This window comes from Spermophilus citellus (assembly GCF_964194105.1).
Source record: "Spermophilus citellus genome assembly, chromosome: 5".
NCBI classification, from domain to species: Eukaryota; Metazoa; Chordata; class Mammalia; order Rodentia; family Sciuridae; genus Spermophilus; species Spermophilus citellus.
The window spans coordinates 57,512,178-57,529,449 of record NC_138186.1 but is presented as its reverse complement, the minus strand read 5'-3'; the positions used below and the strand labels follow the sequence as shown (position 1 = coordinate 57,529,449).

The 17,272-nt window shown below is 56.7% G+C and overlaps 1 protein-coding gene across 1 annotated transcript in view; it reads left to right on the top strand.

Annotated features, from left to right (window-relative positions):
* The window catches only part of TFEB (transcription factor EB), a 45,495-nt gene extending 33,225 nt beyond the window's left edge, over nucleotides 1-12,270 (top strand). Inside the window, exons 2-9 of the mRNA XM_081296282.1 lie at nucleotides 5,779-6,007; nucleotides 6,087-6,341; nucleotides 6,999-7,079; nucleotides 8,626-8,746; nucleotides 8,838-8,894; nucleotides 9,394-9,469; nucleotides 10,042-10,189; nucleotides 11,144-12,270. Coding sequence (XP_081152408.1) covers nucleotides 5,801-6,007; nucleotides 6,087-6,341; nucleotides 6,999-7,079; nucleotides 8,626-8,746; nucleotides 8,838-8,894; nucleotides 9,394-9,469; nucleotides 10,042-10,189; nucleotides 11,144-11,623 — 1,425 coding nt within the window. The 5' untranslated portion in view covers nucleotides 5,779-5,800 and the 3' untranslated portion in view covers nucleotides 11,624-12,270. The remainder of the gene's footprint in view (nucleotides 1-5,778; nucleotides 6,008-6,086; nucleotides 6,342-6,998; nucleotides 7,080-8,625; nucleotides 8,747-8,837; nucleotides 8,895-9,393; nucleotides 9,470-10,041; nucleotides 10,190-11,143) is intronic.
* The last annotated feature ends 5,002 nt before the right edge of the window (nucleotides 12,271-17,272 follow it).

The window sequence follows — 17,272 nt, the reverse complement described above, 5'->3', positions numbered from 1 at the left end:
TTCTAACACAGGAGATGCATTTTGGCTGTTTTTGAACCTTACACGCACTGATCGTGCTGTGAGCATTTTTGTGTCTGGCTTCTGTTGCGACACAGTGTCTGTGAGAGCCTTCGGTGTTGTGTGTGACAAAGTGGTTCGCTCTCCATTGCCGAGCAGCATTCTGCTGTGTCCCTGTGCCACTCTTCTTTATCGCTTTTTCTTTAATGACTCTTTGGGTGGATTCTAGCTTGGGCTCCCATCCACGGTGCTGCAGATGTCCTTTGGTGAACACAAGAGTGCTTTTCTGGCAGGCATAGAAGTAAGAGTGGACTCTCTGGGTCACGGGGGCGTATGGGCTTCAGCTTCCCGCTCCAATTTTTAAAGGATCACGTGGAAAACAGAAAAATCCCCCAGTAGTTCAGGCCCCACAAGCAATCAAGGGGACGTGACTCAGCTAAAAAGCAGTTTGAGAGGTACTGCATGAAGACTGTGCCCCTCTGAACCCTGAGGTTCACGTCTGGGGCTGCAGTGGAAACCCAGCTGGGCCCCGTATCCTGGCCTTGCCTCCCCAGCTGGCACAGGGTTGCCAGCCCTGATCCCTGCCTTTGATGGCTACTCCAATGCCCTCCCCCGGCTTCCCTGGCTGGCCTGAACAACCATTGCACTGTGCAGAGTAGGGCTTGGGCCGGACAGGGTGAGCTGGGGGTACCCCTTCTCTGAGATGTACCTTCAGACATGATTGGTAGCAGTCGGACCCCACGCAGACCCCCAGAAGCTGTTCCTGTCTCCTTTCCCACTTTATTAAGACTCACCCAAGTCACGCATGCGCGCATTGGAAGTTAAGAGCTTCCTACGTGGAAAGAGAAACTGTATAAACCTATTCCCATTTGCCACCCCTTTGGGTGGCCCTCCCCCCCACCCCAGGCAAGCACTCTCAACAGTTCAGGGTGCTGGGGAGCCCAGAATAGGAACGAAAGGCTGGGGCCCCGAGCCAGGCTGCCTTGGCTACCTCTTCATTCTGCTGTCGGTCTGCTGGAAAACTTTGGACAGGTCCCTTCACCTCTCTGTGCTTCAATTTCTTCCCTGAAAAATGGAGACAGTGGTAGAAATGTCCTCATTGGGTTGTTGTGAGGAATAAATGAGTTGATGTTTGAAAAGCACAGGGGCAGCTCCAGCCTGTGGCAAGCATTCAGTAAGCATGTTGCTCCCAGTAGGAAGAGCCTTCCAGTCTTTTCTACACATACACTCGTTTTCTGCCTAACTGGGCTCAGGCTGTCCATTTTATTCTGCAGTTCGTTTTTTTCCATTCAGTGCCACAACTTTGGTCTCTTCTTCTGATGGCTGTGACGTTCCTGTTTTTGGGGTCTTCTTTCTCCTTGCCTTTCCTTCCTGGGGTCCAGTGATTTTTCCCCCCCTCTCCCCCACCCCTTTCCTGCCCACTTATCTTAGGACCAAGACTCTGACCAGGTTGCTCATGCTGAGGTTTTTTTTTTTTTTTCATGCTGAGGTTTAAATGGCTGATGGGGAAACCAGCTCTGGCACCCCCACCCCAGAAGACCAGAACCCCGCCCCCTCCAAGAACGCCTGAGAGCCTGCGGGCCAGTTCCCCACCCCATGCCTCCTTGAATCCTCACAGCGGCCCCTTGAGGCAGGTGCTACCATTGGCTTCCTGTATAGAGATGAGGACGGTAAGGCCCATAGAGGTTCAGCCATTTTCCAGTGTCACCCGGTCAGTGCAGGCAGTCTGTGGGCCACTTGTGGCTAAGGTGGAACTCAGAACTGGGCTGAGGCAGAGTTGCTGAGAGGTCCTGGGCGAGCAGCAGTGGGAAGCAACTGGTGGGTCTTAAGGGTAGCCACACCACAGGGCAGGGCAGGAATTCTCTGGGGTGACAAACCTCTCCCCTCAGGAGGAAGTGCACCTGGGGTGGGGGCTGATCTGGGTGTGCTAGATCCACCAGGCCCTGGTGTCCTGAATATGTGCATGTGGACCCTCGCCAGGCCTGGAGGTCCCGCTGGAGGGAGGGGCTCAGGAGCACAGTGACTTTCCTGGTCCCTCCTCTAGCTCTTTCTGGCTCTGCTGGGTGCTGGGGAAGGCGGTGAATGGCCCCCAAGCTTGGAGAGTGAGCAAACAGGCTTAACATGCCCGGGGTATCCCCTGGACCACCCATCTGCCGTAGAAGCCCCGCAAGTTCCCTGCCTGCAACCCGTGCCTTCCCAAGCAGACCACACCCACAGCGACCCAAGCTGGGAACCAGGAGAGGGAAGAAGCTGGAACTCTGCTCCCAGGGGCGTGACAGCATTGTCCAAGGGACAAGTGGAGCAGGGGACAGCGTCGTCCAGGGCTGCTCATAACCTCTGGCATGAGGACTGCTCACTGTTCTTCCTTCTCTCACATCCTCCCCCAGGAGGGTCACACAGATCCCTGGCAGGTCGGGGAGGAAAGGGGTCAGGGATTCATGTGTCCATTTTACAGACGGGGAATTGAGGTCAACCCAGCCAGGGAGAGACTGAGCAGGGCCCAGCAGAGTTCTCACTGCAAGTCTGCTCCAGCTGGGCAGGGCCAGGCACCCGGCTCTTTGTCAGGGAAACAAGGATCTCGTTCTCCCCCAGCACCCCCAGAGCTGGCTGGCACGGCCAGGCCCGGTGCCTCCACCCCCAGGGCCAACTGAAGTCAGATTGTACTGGGGAGGGGCAGCCCAAGGCGTGTGGGTGTGCAGGGTGCAGCTGCGGGGAGCCCGCTGGGCTGGGTTCAGAGCCTGAAGGTCTGTAGGGCTAGTGTGCATAGTGCGCAGTGGGGGTGCGAGGACAGGGACACCCCTCTGTAGGAGCACAGGGAAGGGGGGGCGAGCCCTGGTGGAGACTGCAGCTGTATGGCTGCCTCAGGATGGGGAGGGGTAAGGGGGCTCTGCTCCCTCCTCTGGGAGGACCCCTGGGCTGAGGTGGCCCTTTCATAGATTAATGGCCTAAGGGGAAGAGAAGGAAGGAGGGTGAGGGGCTGGACACTTCATTCTCAGACCTCCAGGGTGAATAGTGCAGACCTCGAGGGTGGTAGAGGGAGCTCTGGATGGCGGTCAGGTGGCTTGAGCTCCATGCCTGACCCTGGTCAACCAGCTGTGTAACTAGGGACAAGCTCCCTCCCCACCCTATAGGGAGACCCTCCCTCCCCAGGATGGACCTATAGCCAAAGTGCCTGGGACTATGTCCCAGCACTGCCCCGACTGCAAGACCAGTCCCTGGCTGTGCCTATGTCTCTCCTTCTCTATCTCATAGGACCTTTGAGGAGCAAATGTTCAGAACCTGACTTGACCTATAATAAATGCTCATATGAACCCCAATTACTATCGTTTCCATGATCCAGTGATTTTCGTTGGGTATTTGCCAGAACTTTCTGCTGATGCTGACTTGGTACCGTGTCTATGTTGCTGCTTTCCTTTGCCTCTCCCCGAGGTCGGGCTCATTCCTAGGAGCTTGGGACACAGCTCTGGCCTTTGGTCTGCAGAGCCCAGCTCACCCTGCCAGTCTCGTGCTGATCTGTATCTCACCCATTCAGCCTGGCAGGTGTCGTGCACTGACACATTATTTTTATTTAATACTCTCCCCAATCTTCCCAACTAGAAACTGTTTACAAATGAGGAAACTGAGGCTCCAGCCCACATCTGCCCTATTTGAAAGCCCTTGCTCAACCTCAAGGTCATTCTGCCTCTGGCAAAATCCCCAGGATAAAGACCCTCCAGCCTCTCCCAGTACTCTCCTGGGGTCTGGGGTACCCTCAAGGGCCTTGCACCTCCCAGAGAGCCTCAGCCCATGGCAGCTGAGAGGCACTTTAGAAATCACTGGGTCCAGCTGGCATGGTGGTTCACACCTGTCATCCCAGGTACTTGGGAGACTAAGGTAGGAGGATTCACAAGTTTCAGGCCAATGTGAGTGAGACCCTGTCTCGAAATATAAAGGGCTGGGGATGCATCCCAGTAACACACACACACACACACACACACACACACACACACAAATTCATTTTTAAAAAATGAAAGAAATCACTGGGTCCACCTGGCATGGTGGCGCACACCTGTAATCTCAGCGGCTTGGGAGGCTGAGGCAGGAGGATCTTGAGTTCAAAGCCAGTCTCAGCAACTTGGTGAAATCTGGCTCTAGATAAAATACAAAAAAGCGTGTGGGGGCTGGGGTTGTGGCTCAGCAATAGACGCTCACCTAGAACGTGAGGGGTGCTGGGTTCATTCCTCAGCACCACATCAAAATAAAATAAAAGTATTGTGTCCAACTACAACTAAAACAAAATATTTTTTTAAAAAAGCCTGGGATGTGGCTCAGTGGTTAAGCACCCCCCTGAGTTCAATCCCTGTTTTTTTAAAAAAAGGAGATCACTGTGTTCTACATCCAACTTTTTCATTTTGTGCACAAGGAGCGGAGGGCTCAGTGAGAGGAAGGCACTCGCCTAGGGTCACCAGGTGAGCTAGGGACCGAGTGCGCCCAGCTGCAGGATTCATTCTGTCCCATCCTCCTGCCTTCCAGACTAGGCTTGGGGGCCTCAGTCACATCTGCCCCACAGTAGATCAGGGCTGATGTACGTAAGGGCAGGGAAGCATTCTCCGGGACTTTCAGCACCTGGTGCCCTAAAGTGGCCCTTTCCTCAGGGGGTTTTATATTCTCTGTGAGCTCAGGGACCACATTTGTGTCCCCAGTGCCTGGTTCAAATATCATATTCATTGACTTAGCATCTGAGTCCCAGGCTCCAGGCTAGAGGCTGAAGGTACTGCAGTAAACAAAACAGACAAATGCCTGCCCTAGGGGCGGCTCACATTCCTAGTAAGTAAGGGACAGACAATGAATGAAATAAGTAAGCAAAAATGCATAGTATTTAAGATGGCGATAACTGATATGGAGAAAAAATAAGAGGGAAGGGCCTTGGGGAGCGTGGGGGGTGGCTGGGGTAGGGAGTTTGCAGTTTTAATAGGATGGTCAAGGAACATCACTGTTAGGTGACGTTTGAGCCTTGGAGGAGGTGAAGGAGTGAAGCATTATGGTATCTGTGGAAAGAGCATTTCAGGCAGAGGGGGCAGCAAGTGCAAAGACCCTGAGGTGGGAACATGCCTGGGGTGTTTGAGGATTGCAGAAGCTGGAGGTGTGGCCAGAGCAGATGGAACAAGGCGGAGAACAGCGGGAGGTGACGTCCAAGGGGAATATGCAGGGGCAGCAGATCATAGATAGCCTTTCAGGCCAGGGTAAGGACTTTGCCTTTTTCTCAGAACAAAGTAGGAGCCATGGAGATTGCGGAGCAGAGGACCAGAAAGGAACTGCCTTCGGTTTTAACCAGATCCGTGTAATTACTGAGTTGTGAGCAGAACGCGGTAGGGAAGGATAGAAAGAGGGAGTCAACATCAGGAAGCCACTCAGGGAAGGCGTGGCGCAGGCTGGCCCAGGGGAGAGTAGCAGAGGTGTTGACAGAGGAGGAAGTGACTGAGGCCAGATCTTACAGGATCAGGACACAGACCGGAGGAAGAGGAGTCAAGGTTGACTCCAAGTTGGGGGCCAATCAGCTGCAACAGATGAAGAAGAGAGCAACTTCAGTTCCAAACTAGCAACCAGGAAACTTGGCTTCATGTCTCAGCTCGGTGGCCAGCTTGCTCAGTGGCCTTGGACAAATTCCTTCCCCTCTCTGGACTCAGTTTCTCCTCCTGTACAATGGGAACAGTCTCACTTGCCCTGGCACTGGCCCCTCCCTGAGCCCCAGGGCCATGAGGAAGACAAGTGCATCATAGACCTGTCTCCCCTCATCTGCAGGGAGCCCGGGCCAGCAGCCACCATGGCATCGCGCATCGGGCTGCGCATGCAGCTCATGCGGGAGCAGGCGCAGCAGGAGGAGCAGCGGGAGCGCATGCAGCAGGAGGCCGTCATGCATTACATGCAGCAGCAGCAGCAGCAGCAACAGCTGGGGGGGCCTCCCACTCCAGCCATCAACACCCCCGTCCACTTCCAGTCGCCGCCGCCTGTGCCCGGGGAGGTGCTAAAGGTAAGGCCTGCTCTGGCCACGCTTACCCCCTGCCCCTGGTCCCGACCCCCATGGGAACCGGCACCTCTTCTTCTCCCAGGTACAGTCCTACCTGGAGAATCCCACCTCCTACCACCTGCAGCAGTCCCAGCACCAGAAGGTGCGGGAGTACCTGTCAGAGACCTACGGGAACAAGTTCGCTGCCCACATCAGCCCCGCCCAGGGCTCCCCGAAGCCCCCACCAGCCGCCTCCCCCGGAGTACGGGCTGGACATGTGCTGTCCACCTCAGCCAGCAACAGTGCACCCAACAGCCCCATGGCCATGCTGCACATCAGCTCCAACCCTGAGAAGGAGGTGAGTGACAGGTGGCCAGTGGCCACTGTGCTGGTAGAGCTGGTGCTGCCGGAGGCTGTGCTCTGGGGAATCCTGGTCTAATGGCAGAGGCACGCTGTCTCCTCAGAGAGCCCCCATCTGAGGGAGACACACCTCTGCTCTCGGGCACTCCAGTCTGAGGGCAAGCACCATCCTTACTTGTGAAAACTCAGCTATGGAAAAACCTAAGACGCAGCCGGGAAAGCCCAGCACCCCCGCGAAGTCCTAGGTAGAGGTAGATCAAGAACCTCACGGGGCATGGTGCCTGAAATCCCAGCAACTCAGGGGAGGCAGGGGCATTGCCAGTATAAGGCTGATTTAGAGAGAGAGAGAGAGAGAGACCTTGACTCAAAATAAAAATAATGATATCTAGGGATGTACTCAGTGGTACAGCTGGGTTTTTGGTATGGGATTCCCAGTATAAAAAAAAAAAAAAAAAAAAAAACCACCATCCCCTGGGCTGGCAGGGGGCTAGTAAAGAGTCCTTCCTGGACAGCTCATCCTTTCTCTGGGCCCATTTCCTCCTCTTGTAGATGAGTGGATGAGGTGCCTCCAAGATCCTTCTTGGTCAGCACTGTCCCCTCTGCCCTTCTCCAGGTGGACCCACTTCAGATTGACTTTTCTTTTTCTTTTTTCCAGTTTGATGATGTCATTGACAACATTATGCGTCTGGACAATGTGCTGGGCTACATCAATCCTGAAATGCAGATGCCCAACACGGTATTCCTGGGCTGGGTGGGTGGGCTATATGAACGGGGGAGGGTGGCTCACAGGACTCATGGAGACCCTGAGTCTGCAGAGGGCTCATCAAGGCAGAGCTGGCATCTGGGTAGAGATGGGGGGGTCACTTCCTCAAATAATGTGACCAGGCCTAGGGGCAAGCAGAGTTATGAATCAAGAAAGATGTGCCTCAGCCCGGGTGCATGATGGGGCTTCAGAGGGGAGCAAGGGGGCTGGGCGGTTTCCGGAGGCTTCCTGGGGAGGAAGAAGGGAGGCAGAGAGGACCTTCTGGGTGGGCAGTGGTGTGTCCACAGGAAGGTAGGAGTTGATGAGTTCCTTTTGGAATCTGTGGCTCTACTCCTCTACCAAACCCAGGCCCCAGAGAGCCAAGGCCCATGTCCCTCACTCAGGCTGGCCTTGTCCCCCCAACCAGAGAACCTGTCCCTCTGACAGCATCTGGAAGTGTGGCCATATTTTGGATGTCCCAGACAGGGCTGAGGAGGCCGGTGGGAAGTAACTGGGCTTGGAATCCAGAGGCCCGGCTCTGCTATGATGTTAGGAAGCCCCTCGATCATCCTGAGCCCATTTTCTCCGCTGCAGAATGGGTGTGAGGCCATCCACTCACAGGACTGTGGGAAGATTACATGAGACAAAAAAATGCAGGGCAGCTTCTGCCCAAGAGTGACAAGTGTTGAAGCTGCGTGGGTGGCACCACAGGGGGCCGATCCCCTTTGTTTGAGATCCCAAACCTTAACTGGGTGGCTCTGCACCTTGGGCCTGAGCCTCTTATCGCCCAGAGTCCTCACCACAGAGGAAGAGTTCCTAATTCCTGCAGTGGGGAGTCGAGGAGTCAGTCCACAGTCCCTACTGCCCAGGTGACATTGCTGAGTGGCTTAGCAGGAGCTGGCCAGGACCAGTTGGGTCTAAACCTGCAGCCAGCAGGAGGGCTGAGGAGGGAGGAGGCTGAGGAGAGATGCAATCATCTGTTCCCTTCAGTAGGTCCTGCGTGCACGGCAGGGAGTCTGGGCCTGCGGTTTTGCTCTGTACTCCTATGGTGGGAGCCCTGTCAGACCCCTGCTTCAGCCTTCCCAGGGTGCCCATTCCAGAATCCAGGACCAGCTGCATGGCCTGCCCCTGCCCATCACACCGAATTCCTTGACCTTGAGCTCTTGGCAACTGCTGTCCTCAGCTCATTGGCTCGTGCCACCCCCTACCCATGGCACCTTCCCTTCCTCACCTCTGTGCTCAGGACTCAATTGAGTACCACACCCTCCAGGAAACCCTCCAAAAACTCCAGAATTCATTAGGCCCCTCCCTAGGGCTTCCATAGACCCCGCCTAATTCCATCACTGCTCAGCCACTCAAGGGCCCCTGCTCAGCTCTGACTCCAGACATCCAGCTTGAGTTGCTGGAGAATGGGCCCAGGCGAATTTTGATGACCCTGGTGACCCTGAGAACAGCTGCGCCTGGGACTATGTGCCCTGAAGAGGACTCTCCACAGAGAGGGGGCCTCTCCCTGAGCCTCTCTCCTGCCCTCCCCCCACAGCTGCCCCTCTCCAGCAGCCACCTGAACGTGTACAGCAGCGACCCCCAGGTCACAGCCTCCCTGGTGGGTGTCACCAGCAGCTCCTGCCCTGCGGACCTGACCCAAAAGCGAGAGCTCACAGGTATTGCCGCCCTCCCTCCTCGAGCCTCCGCCCCCTCTCCCTCCCTCCTCTCCCCTCCTTCCTAGCAACACTCTCCTCCTCTGGCCTCCAGATGCTGAGAGCCGAGCCCTGGCCAAAGAGCGGCAGAAGAAAGACAATCACAACCTGAGTAAGTCCTGTCTGCCCTGTCCAGTGCTCTCTCGAGGGCTGGCTGGAAAGCCGCTCCTGACCCACACGCTCTGGCCAGCCTCCCTAGCCCACGCACCTCTCCTGTTTTCTACCTGCCACGGTAGTGACTCCGTGGTGGGTGTGGTCCTTACTACTTTCTTTCCAGTTCCTTTTTTAGGAGGGAGGGGGTGGGAGACCCCCCTGGAAAGGGTAGTCATGAAATCCCAGTTGATGGGATTGTGTTCTCTAGGTCTGGAGCCTGAGGCCACGGGGGGAGGGGGGGCAAGTTCACCCCCACGCAGCTTGCGGACCAAGGCTGGCTCTTCCTCATAGCACCCCTTAATTGTGTCTGCTCTGTGCCCTGACCCCCTCTACCTGTAGAGGTGTTGGTCACCCCTTACTTCCTAGAAGGCTAAACCTAAGCCGTAGGTTGCTCCTGGGGTGCCCCACCCTGGTAGGTTCCCCATCCATCCTTCTAATGGCTTCCTCTGCTCCTGTAGTTGAACGGAGACGGAGGTTCAACATTAATGACCGCATCAAGGAGCTGGGAATGCTGATCCCCAAGGCCAACGACCTGTGAGCAGATTTCTGGAGGGAGGGAGGGAGGGAGGGGTCTGGAGCTGAGTGGCAGCCTACCAGTATCATCTGCCCCCACGCCCAGCAGGTTGCTAGTGGGCTGGTGAGGGGAGACTCCTTCCTAGGCACTCCTGTCTGTCTAAGAAGGTTCCTCCCTCTCCCAAGTCAGGAAAGCTCAAGACAGACACTCCCCTGTTGGGAAGTGAGGCTGGGAAGGAGGAAGGCTTCCTGGAGGAGGTGTCGAGTTGCATACTTTTCTTGAGGGCATTTTACTGGGGGAAAGGAGAAAGGTGGTGGAGATTGGGAACAGTGAGGGCCAAGGGTAGGCTTGGAAGATCTGCTCCAGATTACTTGGTTCTGTGGGATTAACGAAGTGGGCTGTGGCAACAGAAGTCACCTGGGAGGACCCTTCTGTGCAGCCTGAGACCAGCCTTCCGCCACACATAAGGAGTGGCCAGGTATGGCGCTGATGGTCCAGATTGGGTCTGACAGGGTCTGAAACCAGCTCAGGGGCAAGCATGTGGCCGCCCCTCAGGACAAGCACCTTGACTCTGCTCGACCCACGGCTGCAGGGACGTGCGCTGGAACAAGGGCACCATCCTCAAGGCCTCCGTCGACTACATCCGGAGGATGCAGAAGGACCTGCAGAAGTCCAGGGAACTGGAGAACCACTCTCGGCGCCTGGAGATGACCAACAAGCAGCTCTGGCTCCGCATCCAGGTCTGGCCCTGAAAGTGGACGTCTTGGGCAGCTCTGACCCCTGACCCTGGGCAAGGTTCACACTCCTAAAATTGGAGACGAAGGAATGATGTGCCTGAGGAGGGAAGCCCTTGGGAGTCAGGTTGTTCTGCTGCGCTAACAAACAGACCCAAGGATGGTGAAGCAGCAGATGCCAACTGCAGGCTCTGCTCTGTGAGACCCTCATTCTGGGGCTCAGGTTGGTGGTGAGGTGCATCTAGAGTGGGCTGTTAGAGCTGTGTGTCCTTCTTAAGGTGCCACATGTCCATTCCGCTCACATGTGCTTGGTAATTCAAGTACACTCCGCACCTAACCTGAGGGGACAGGAAAGGGCAGACCCACCAAGTGCCTGGGAGGCAAAGGGGTGGTAGCATTTGGTGGAAGTACTAGGAATCACCACAGGGGAACTAGGGAACACGGCTGGACAGAGAACCCAGCTGCTGGGACCCCGAGTTCCAGTCCTGTCCTGACTCTATTGAGGTTCTCTTGTCCCCTTTGGACCTGAGACTGGTCCTCTGTATGTACAAGGGATGATCTGGCAGCAGCTTCTATTTCTCATGGTGGGTAATACAATCTACGTTAAAATCCAGCACACACATAGACATGCTCAGAGTGAAAAATTGACATTTCATGAAAGAAAACTCATCCTTAATAGATGCCATGCATTCTGATAATTTCTATTCCGGTCTAGTTTAGACAAGTCTATTTCAATTTAAAAAATGGAAAGGAGCTGGTCAAGACTCACCACAGTGGTTTCACAACCCACTAATGAGTTACAACTTGTAGTTTGAAAAAACACTGGTCTAGACTCTAGAGCCACACTATGCTTTCCTCCAGCTGAGACGTCCCGAGGTGGAGGTGCAGGGACGGGGGAGGTCTGGCAGTGGGTGCCATGGGTGTGCGCCCCAGCCTTCTGTCTGCTTCCCCACCCTGCAGGAGCTGGAGATGCAGGCCCGAGTCCACGGCCTCCCCACCACCTCTCCATCAGGCGTGAACATGGCTGAGCTGGCCCAGCAGGTGGTGAAGCAGGAGCTCCCCAGCGAGGAGGGCCCAGGGGAGGCTCTGATGCTGGGGGCAGAGGTCCCCGACCCCGAGGCGCTGCCAGCTCTGCCCCCCCAGGCCCCGCTGCCCCCTCCTGCCCAGCCACCGTCCCCATTCCATCACCTGGACTTCAGCCACAGCCTGGGCTTTGGGGGTGGGAGTGACGAGGGCACCGCAGGCTACTCCGACCCCCTGGGGCCAGAGCATGGCTCCCCATTCCCCAACCTGTCCAAGAAGGATTTGGACCTCATGCTCCTGGACGACTCCCTGCTACCGCTGGCCTCTGACCCCCTCTTCTCCACCATGTCCCCTGAGGCCTCCAAGGCCAGCAGCCGCAGGAGCAGCTTCAGCATGGAGGAGGGCGACGTGCTGTGACGCCGGCTGCCCCTGTGCCAGGGAACAGGGGCAGGCCTGGGGGCTGGGGGGATTCCTCCCTCCCACCCTTCAGGCTGCACTTGTGTGTGAAGTAGCCACCTGCCCTGCCTCACTCCTCCCTGTTGGCCCCGTTTGGACTTAGTGCCAGCCTGGCAGCCTGTGGGGTCGGGAGAAGCTCCCGCCTGTCTCAATGCCCCGGCCAGAGGCAGCCCTCTTGATGGGGCTGGAAGGGAATGGGCTCCGGGGGTGAGATCATGAGGGGGGAACGGAGGGGACAGGGTGGACTAGAGGCAAGAAGAGCGCCTGGCAGGGGAGGTCCTACCTTCTGAGGCTGAGTGCCCCCCTCCAATGGAGGACACCCTGGAGCAGGGGTTCAGGAAACTCCTCTGTGGAAGGAACTGGCCAGGGTGCCCAGGCCTGCCTTTCTGGGACTTGAATGGCAACAAGCCCAACCCCCAGCCTGGTACTCCCCCCACAGGAGGGGCACCCACCCCCCTTTGGTGCTAACAACTCCCCCCAGGGTGGTATGACGGTGAGGTGGCCAGAAGAGGGGGCTGGGTTCAGGGTGGAGCGCGGGGTCCCTGCTGGAAGAGCAGCTCCCCTCCGGACCTCCCACTGTGTGCCTTTAGTAAACACTGTGCTTTGTACCTGCTTGTCCCATCTCTTTGGCGCGGCCTAGGCTGACAACAGAGGGAGTCAGAAATGGGTACAGAGGGGAGGAAGCGGCCTGGATTCTCCCAGCGCCTCCGCCCTGCCCCAGGGGAACCTGGAGAAGCAAGCTAACTTACTGCAATTTAGTGCTGATGGGGGCGCTGTGCCTTCTTAAGGCCACAAGGTGGCACTGCAGCCACACGGGTCCCACACCTCCAGCTGTGGCCTGAGATCCAGGAGCCACAGTTGTGGCAACTGCCTTGCAGAGAAGCCAGTGTACCATCCTCAGCTGCTTCCCTGGGGCACCTCAGCCCTGGACTGCCCGCCCCTGGCCTAGTGAGGCCCTCTCCAGCTTTTCCCCCTTCCTGGTGCCAGAGACCCAGCTCGAGACCCCTAACAGGACACTCTGGAGACAAGGCTGGCCCCTCTTCTCTGTTTCTCTTGCAGGACAGGCTTCTAGAAACTGTGGGGCTGTGTCCTTCTATGGGTTTAGGGAAAGGGACCCTTGTGAGTTATTTTGAGAGGGGACAGGCGCACAGCACACTGGGTGTGAGTCAAGAATACAGTTCTACTCCCACTCTGCCCTGGCGCTTCCTGGAGACCAGGCTTCTGCAAATCCTCTCCTCTGTCTGGGCCCCAGCCCTCCCACCCTGCAGTGGTTCCCTAAGGCCTTGCTCGGAGGTTCCAGGAGGTTGAGATCCCATCCAGGATGAAGAAATGGGCTGGGGACAGTGAGGGGTCCAAGGTATCTTGGGAGGAGAGAAGAGCGGGTCTTCTCGAGCTTCACCCAGCTCCTTCCCACTTTACACAGTCTCTGCAGGCAGAGGCCAAAGCGGGGGAAGACACCTAATTAAAAAAAATTCTACGATGAAAATGGCTAAGAGGGCAATTTCCTCTGTGTGGAATGGGAGATCAAATCAGCGCTGGAGCAATTAACATGCGAGGGAAAAGGGGGGAAAAGAGGCCAGGCGGCCTGGGCGCTAGGGTGGCTGAGCTGGCGGAGGCTGCAGGATTAATCTCAAGGTCAGATGGAGCTGTGGATGACCTTGCAGAATCTGTGCCAGCCTGGGCACTGGCACCTCCTTCCAGTTCCTGGTCCCACCCAGTGGCCTGAATCTAGTCTGTGCCCTGGGAACCCCGCTCTGAACCCCCGGGGCGAGCCCTGGGTTCCAGCTGGGGTACACCTGAAGACATAGGCTTGGCTTCCTTGGCACTGGAGGGCTAAGATCTAGGAAGTCTCGGGGCTGGTCCTTCGGGTGATTAAGAAATGTCTCCCTGCCCTACGTGGTCTTCCCCTTCCCCCTAGGGATTCTTTCAGTGGAGTGGAAACCTATTCCCCTGCTTCCTCACAGAGCCCCTTAAAACCACCCTAACCCCCTTCCCCATCTACCTGCTGGCCTTCTGGTCCCTGGGCTCCTGCACCTTGGCCACCATCTGCATCCTGGATAGGTGGGTCTGGTGATGGACAGGATCCAGGGTGTGGGTGGGGTTCTTTCCACAAGAGGGCGCTCTGAGCCAGGCCAGGCCTCTGCCTGCCAGGGACTGGTGAGGGTGGAGGAGTCTCATCTGAACTGAACATTCCAGGCTGTCTGCTTGGGTGGCTTCCACTGTGCCCAGGGGTCCTGCCTGCCTACTAGCTTCCTTAAGAGTTGCCCAGGTCATCTCAACAAGCCACCAGAAGGTGTATCTGAGACCGGCCTGTGCAGCCTTCACCTGCCAATGGAATGGAGCCAGGCAGTCAGTTTTAGCTGGTGGTTATGAATGTCCCCGATTAAATAAGGGGAATGCACTCCCCATCCTTGCTCTTTGCAGCTGACTACACCTTTCCAGGTGTGGGGTACACAGAGGGAACATTTATTTTAAAAAGGCAGACTGGGAAAATGGACTGTGAAGGCCAGGTGACCTGGTAGGCCCTTTTCCCTTCCTCTCATGGAGGAAGTGACCCCCCCCACACACACACACACACCTTGAGAACAAACTGAAGTGTGATGTGGGGTCTGGGGAGGGGATCCAAGTTAGGTAGGAAAGGACAAGCAGCTGTAGCTCCCTTGGGTTCCCTGGGGTCCCAATGCTGGAGCTGGCACACTTCCCAAAGATGGGAAGGAGGATCCCCCTGTCCTCAGCTCCGGGTCCTGTGTCTGCCTGTCTGTCCACACCCACAGCTCTCTTCCTCAGTACCTACCTGGTCTATGTTAGGCAGCTCTGGATTTCTGCGTGTGCCGTGCCAGCTGGCGGGCAGCCTGGGAAAGAAAGAGCAGACGCTCAGAATGTCCTGCTTGGAATTCTACACACACGATTCTTTTAAATCAGAGATTGTTGCTTTATTATTTGGAGCCATTAACTTGGATGAGGCTGATACATGCTATGGATCTCCTCTCCACATACACACACAGCCTCCTAACAACTACCCCCAAGTTCAACACCCCTTCTCCCTCTGCAACCGGTCTCCCTGCCCCACCTCAAAGCCTGTTCCCCTCCCCCCACCCCTCCAAGTCACCTGCCTGGTCAGCTAAGGCAGTGGAGAGAGCCCCTTTGATGCCCCTCCTGACCCCACCACCCAGGCTAACCCCCAGCTCCTGGGGCCCAGCCCCCATCCCCCTCTCCGTCTCCTCCAGCCTCATCCTTTTTCTTTGCGCTCCCTTTTCCAAGGGGGCAGTGGAATTTATACAATATTTAAGCAGCCAGAGCCGAGTCTGGGAAGATATTATTAATGTAAAAGGGACGGGCTGCAAATGCTTTTGGACCTGGTTACAATTAGAGGGTGATTTTTCTAAAGGTCAATGAATTCAGATAATATCCACAGGGGGGAGAGAAATTTAATACCTTTTTAGTGAATTAATTAATTATAATATTATATCGGCTTGGGGTTCTTTTCCAGAGTGATTAAGGGAGCGATCTGTCTTCTGCGAGGCCGGGGAGCGGCGCTTGCTGCCGGTGGGGACCCCGTCTCAGGGCTCTGGGCTGGGGGCCCTGCCTTCTCTTTTCACCCTGGCGGTGGCCAGTGGGAGCAGGAGGCCCCGGGTGGGGTGACAGGCACTGTGATTTGTCACGCCCTTTCTCCTCAGCCTGTGCGCACCCCCAGTCCTAGCCGTCCTCCTGCTGCCAGGTCACCAAACCTCACACCACGGTGGCCTGAAGATCATAAGGGACATGGCCTCCTTCTTTACACTTGGAGAATCTAAGGCCCGTGGGCTTCAGGGTCTTTTTTGAACTCCATTGTGAATTAGGACAAATGGCAGAGCTGACCCGAAATACTGAGAAATTGAGGAGGAACCCCACGTACCCCTCTCAAACTGGACTTTCCAAAACCCCAAAGACCAGACAGAGGCCTATGGGGATGCCTGTGAGGTTTCACTCACTCAGGAAGAGGTGACTTTAGGGTGTAGAATGTGCCCAGCCTCTGCTTTGTCCACCAACACTGATGTGTCAAGTCACTACAAGGCCCGGGGAGGAACTCGCCAAGATTTCTGTTGCTGCAGGGATCTGAACAAGGCCCGGGAGAGGTTTTTCCATGACTGATTCATTTGTTCGTGAACTCAGTCAGTTATACATTCACTCAACAAACATTCATGCACACCTGCTCCTGTCATCAAGAGCCTGAAATAGTCCTTCCTGAGCTCTCACAGAACCCAAGCTGCTCATCTAAACAATGGAGGGAGAGATTGGAGTCTCCACTCCTTGTGGTTCCTCTGTGCCCGGGCACAGAGGAACCTGGGGGCAGAAACACTGGTGAGCTGGCGTGGCATTCCCTTGACAAATGCCAAGCACCCACTGGGAGCTGGCCCAGTGCTGGCTTCTGGAGAATTCTTGGATGGATAAGGGCCAGTCCAGGTGTCCAAGAGCTAGAGTGGGCACAGGGGATACAAGCAAGTCAGCCTGTGGCAGTGAGTCAGCGTGGGTTTGGAGAAAGGGGCAGAGGTGATGGTAAGCTGAGTCCTGAGGCTGGGGAGGAGAGGAGCATGGAGGGGGGTGGGGAGGGACATTCCAGGCCTGGGATACCCAATGTCCAAAGGCCTGATGAAGGGGGGACAGACCCACTGCAGATGAGAGGCATTTGGGGACCAGTGTCAGGGAGGCTGGGTGGCTGCCCCACCCACAGGCTCGGGCTGTTGATTGGGAGGCTATTCCACAAGCCAGGGGTGCTGAGTACTGGAAGGCAGGGGGCCTCAAAGCCCGGGAGTCCTGGATTTACAGGTGGGCCCCCCTTGGCTGGCTGTGTGGTGGGGGCCTCTGGCCTCGGTTGCCCATCTGTAATGGGGATTGCAATCCACACCTCTCAAGGTGGTTGTGGGAGTCACAGGAATGACCGAAGGGTAGAGCCAAGCCCTGCATTTCACTCCATGCGTGTGGCCGCAGACATCCACCTCCTATGGGCCGGGGGGGTGGGGGGGTGGGGGGGGGTGGTGTCCGGCCCCCCCCCCCCGTGCCCTCCGGGGGGTGCCAGTGGAGGATCCAGCCTGGGGTCCTTTTCCTTTCTTGGGAAGGAGAGGGACGTTTCCTCCCGCCTTGCTCCTCCCCCACCTTTCCCGCTCCGCCTCTGTCCCCTCCGCCCCCGCCCCCGGTGGCGCCCCGCGCCCCTCCCCCACCCCTCCGTGTGCGGCGGCCCGGGGAGGGCCTTCCCATTGTACTATCTTTGGGCCCTAAATTAAAATTGATGACATCTTGAAATGAGCAGTGAGGGTAATTTTGCTTCTGAGCCGGGATGCTAATGAGGCCCCTTAATGGCGCAAACGCCGAGCTGATGGGTCGTGTGTCACGCGCAGCGGCGAGGGGGGTAATGGCCGCGGTAAGTGCCGGTAATTACACCCTGTCTCGCTGTATTTTGGCAGGCCTGGTGGGAGAGCTGGGGCTCAATCACCGCCGGTGGGGGCGCCCCCCACCCACCACGGGACTGACAGCCAGAGATACCCCCGGGCCAGCGGGGCTCAACTCCAGCCCCACCTAGAGTGGGTTGAGGCCCAGCCCCCACCTCCCCACACACCGTGTGCAACACACAGA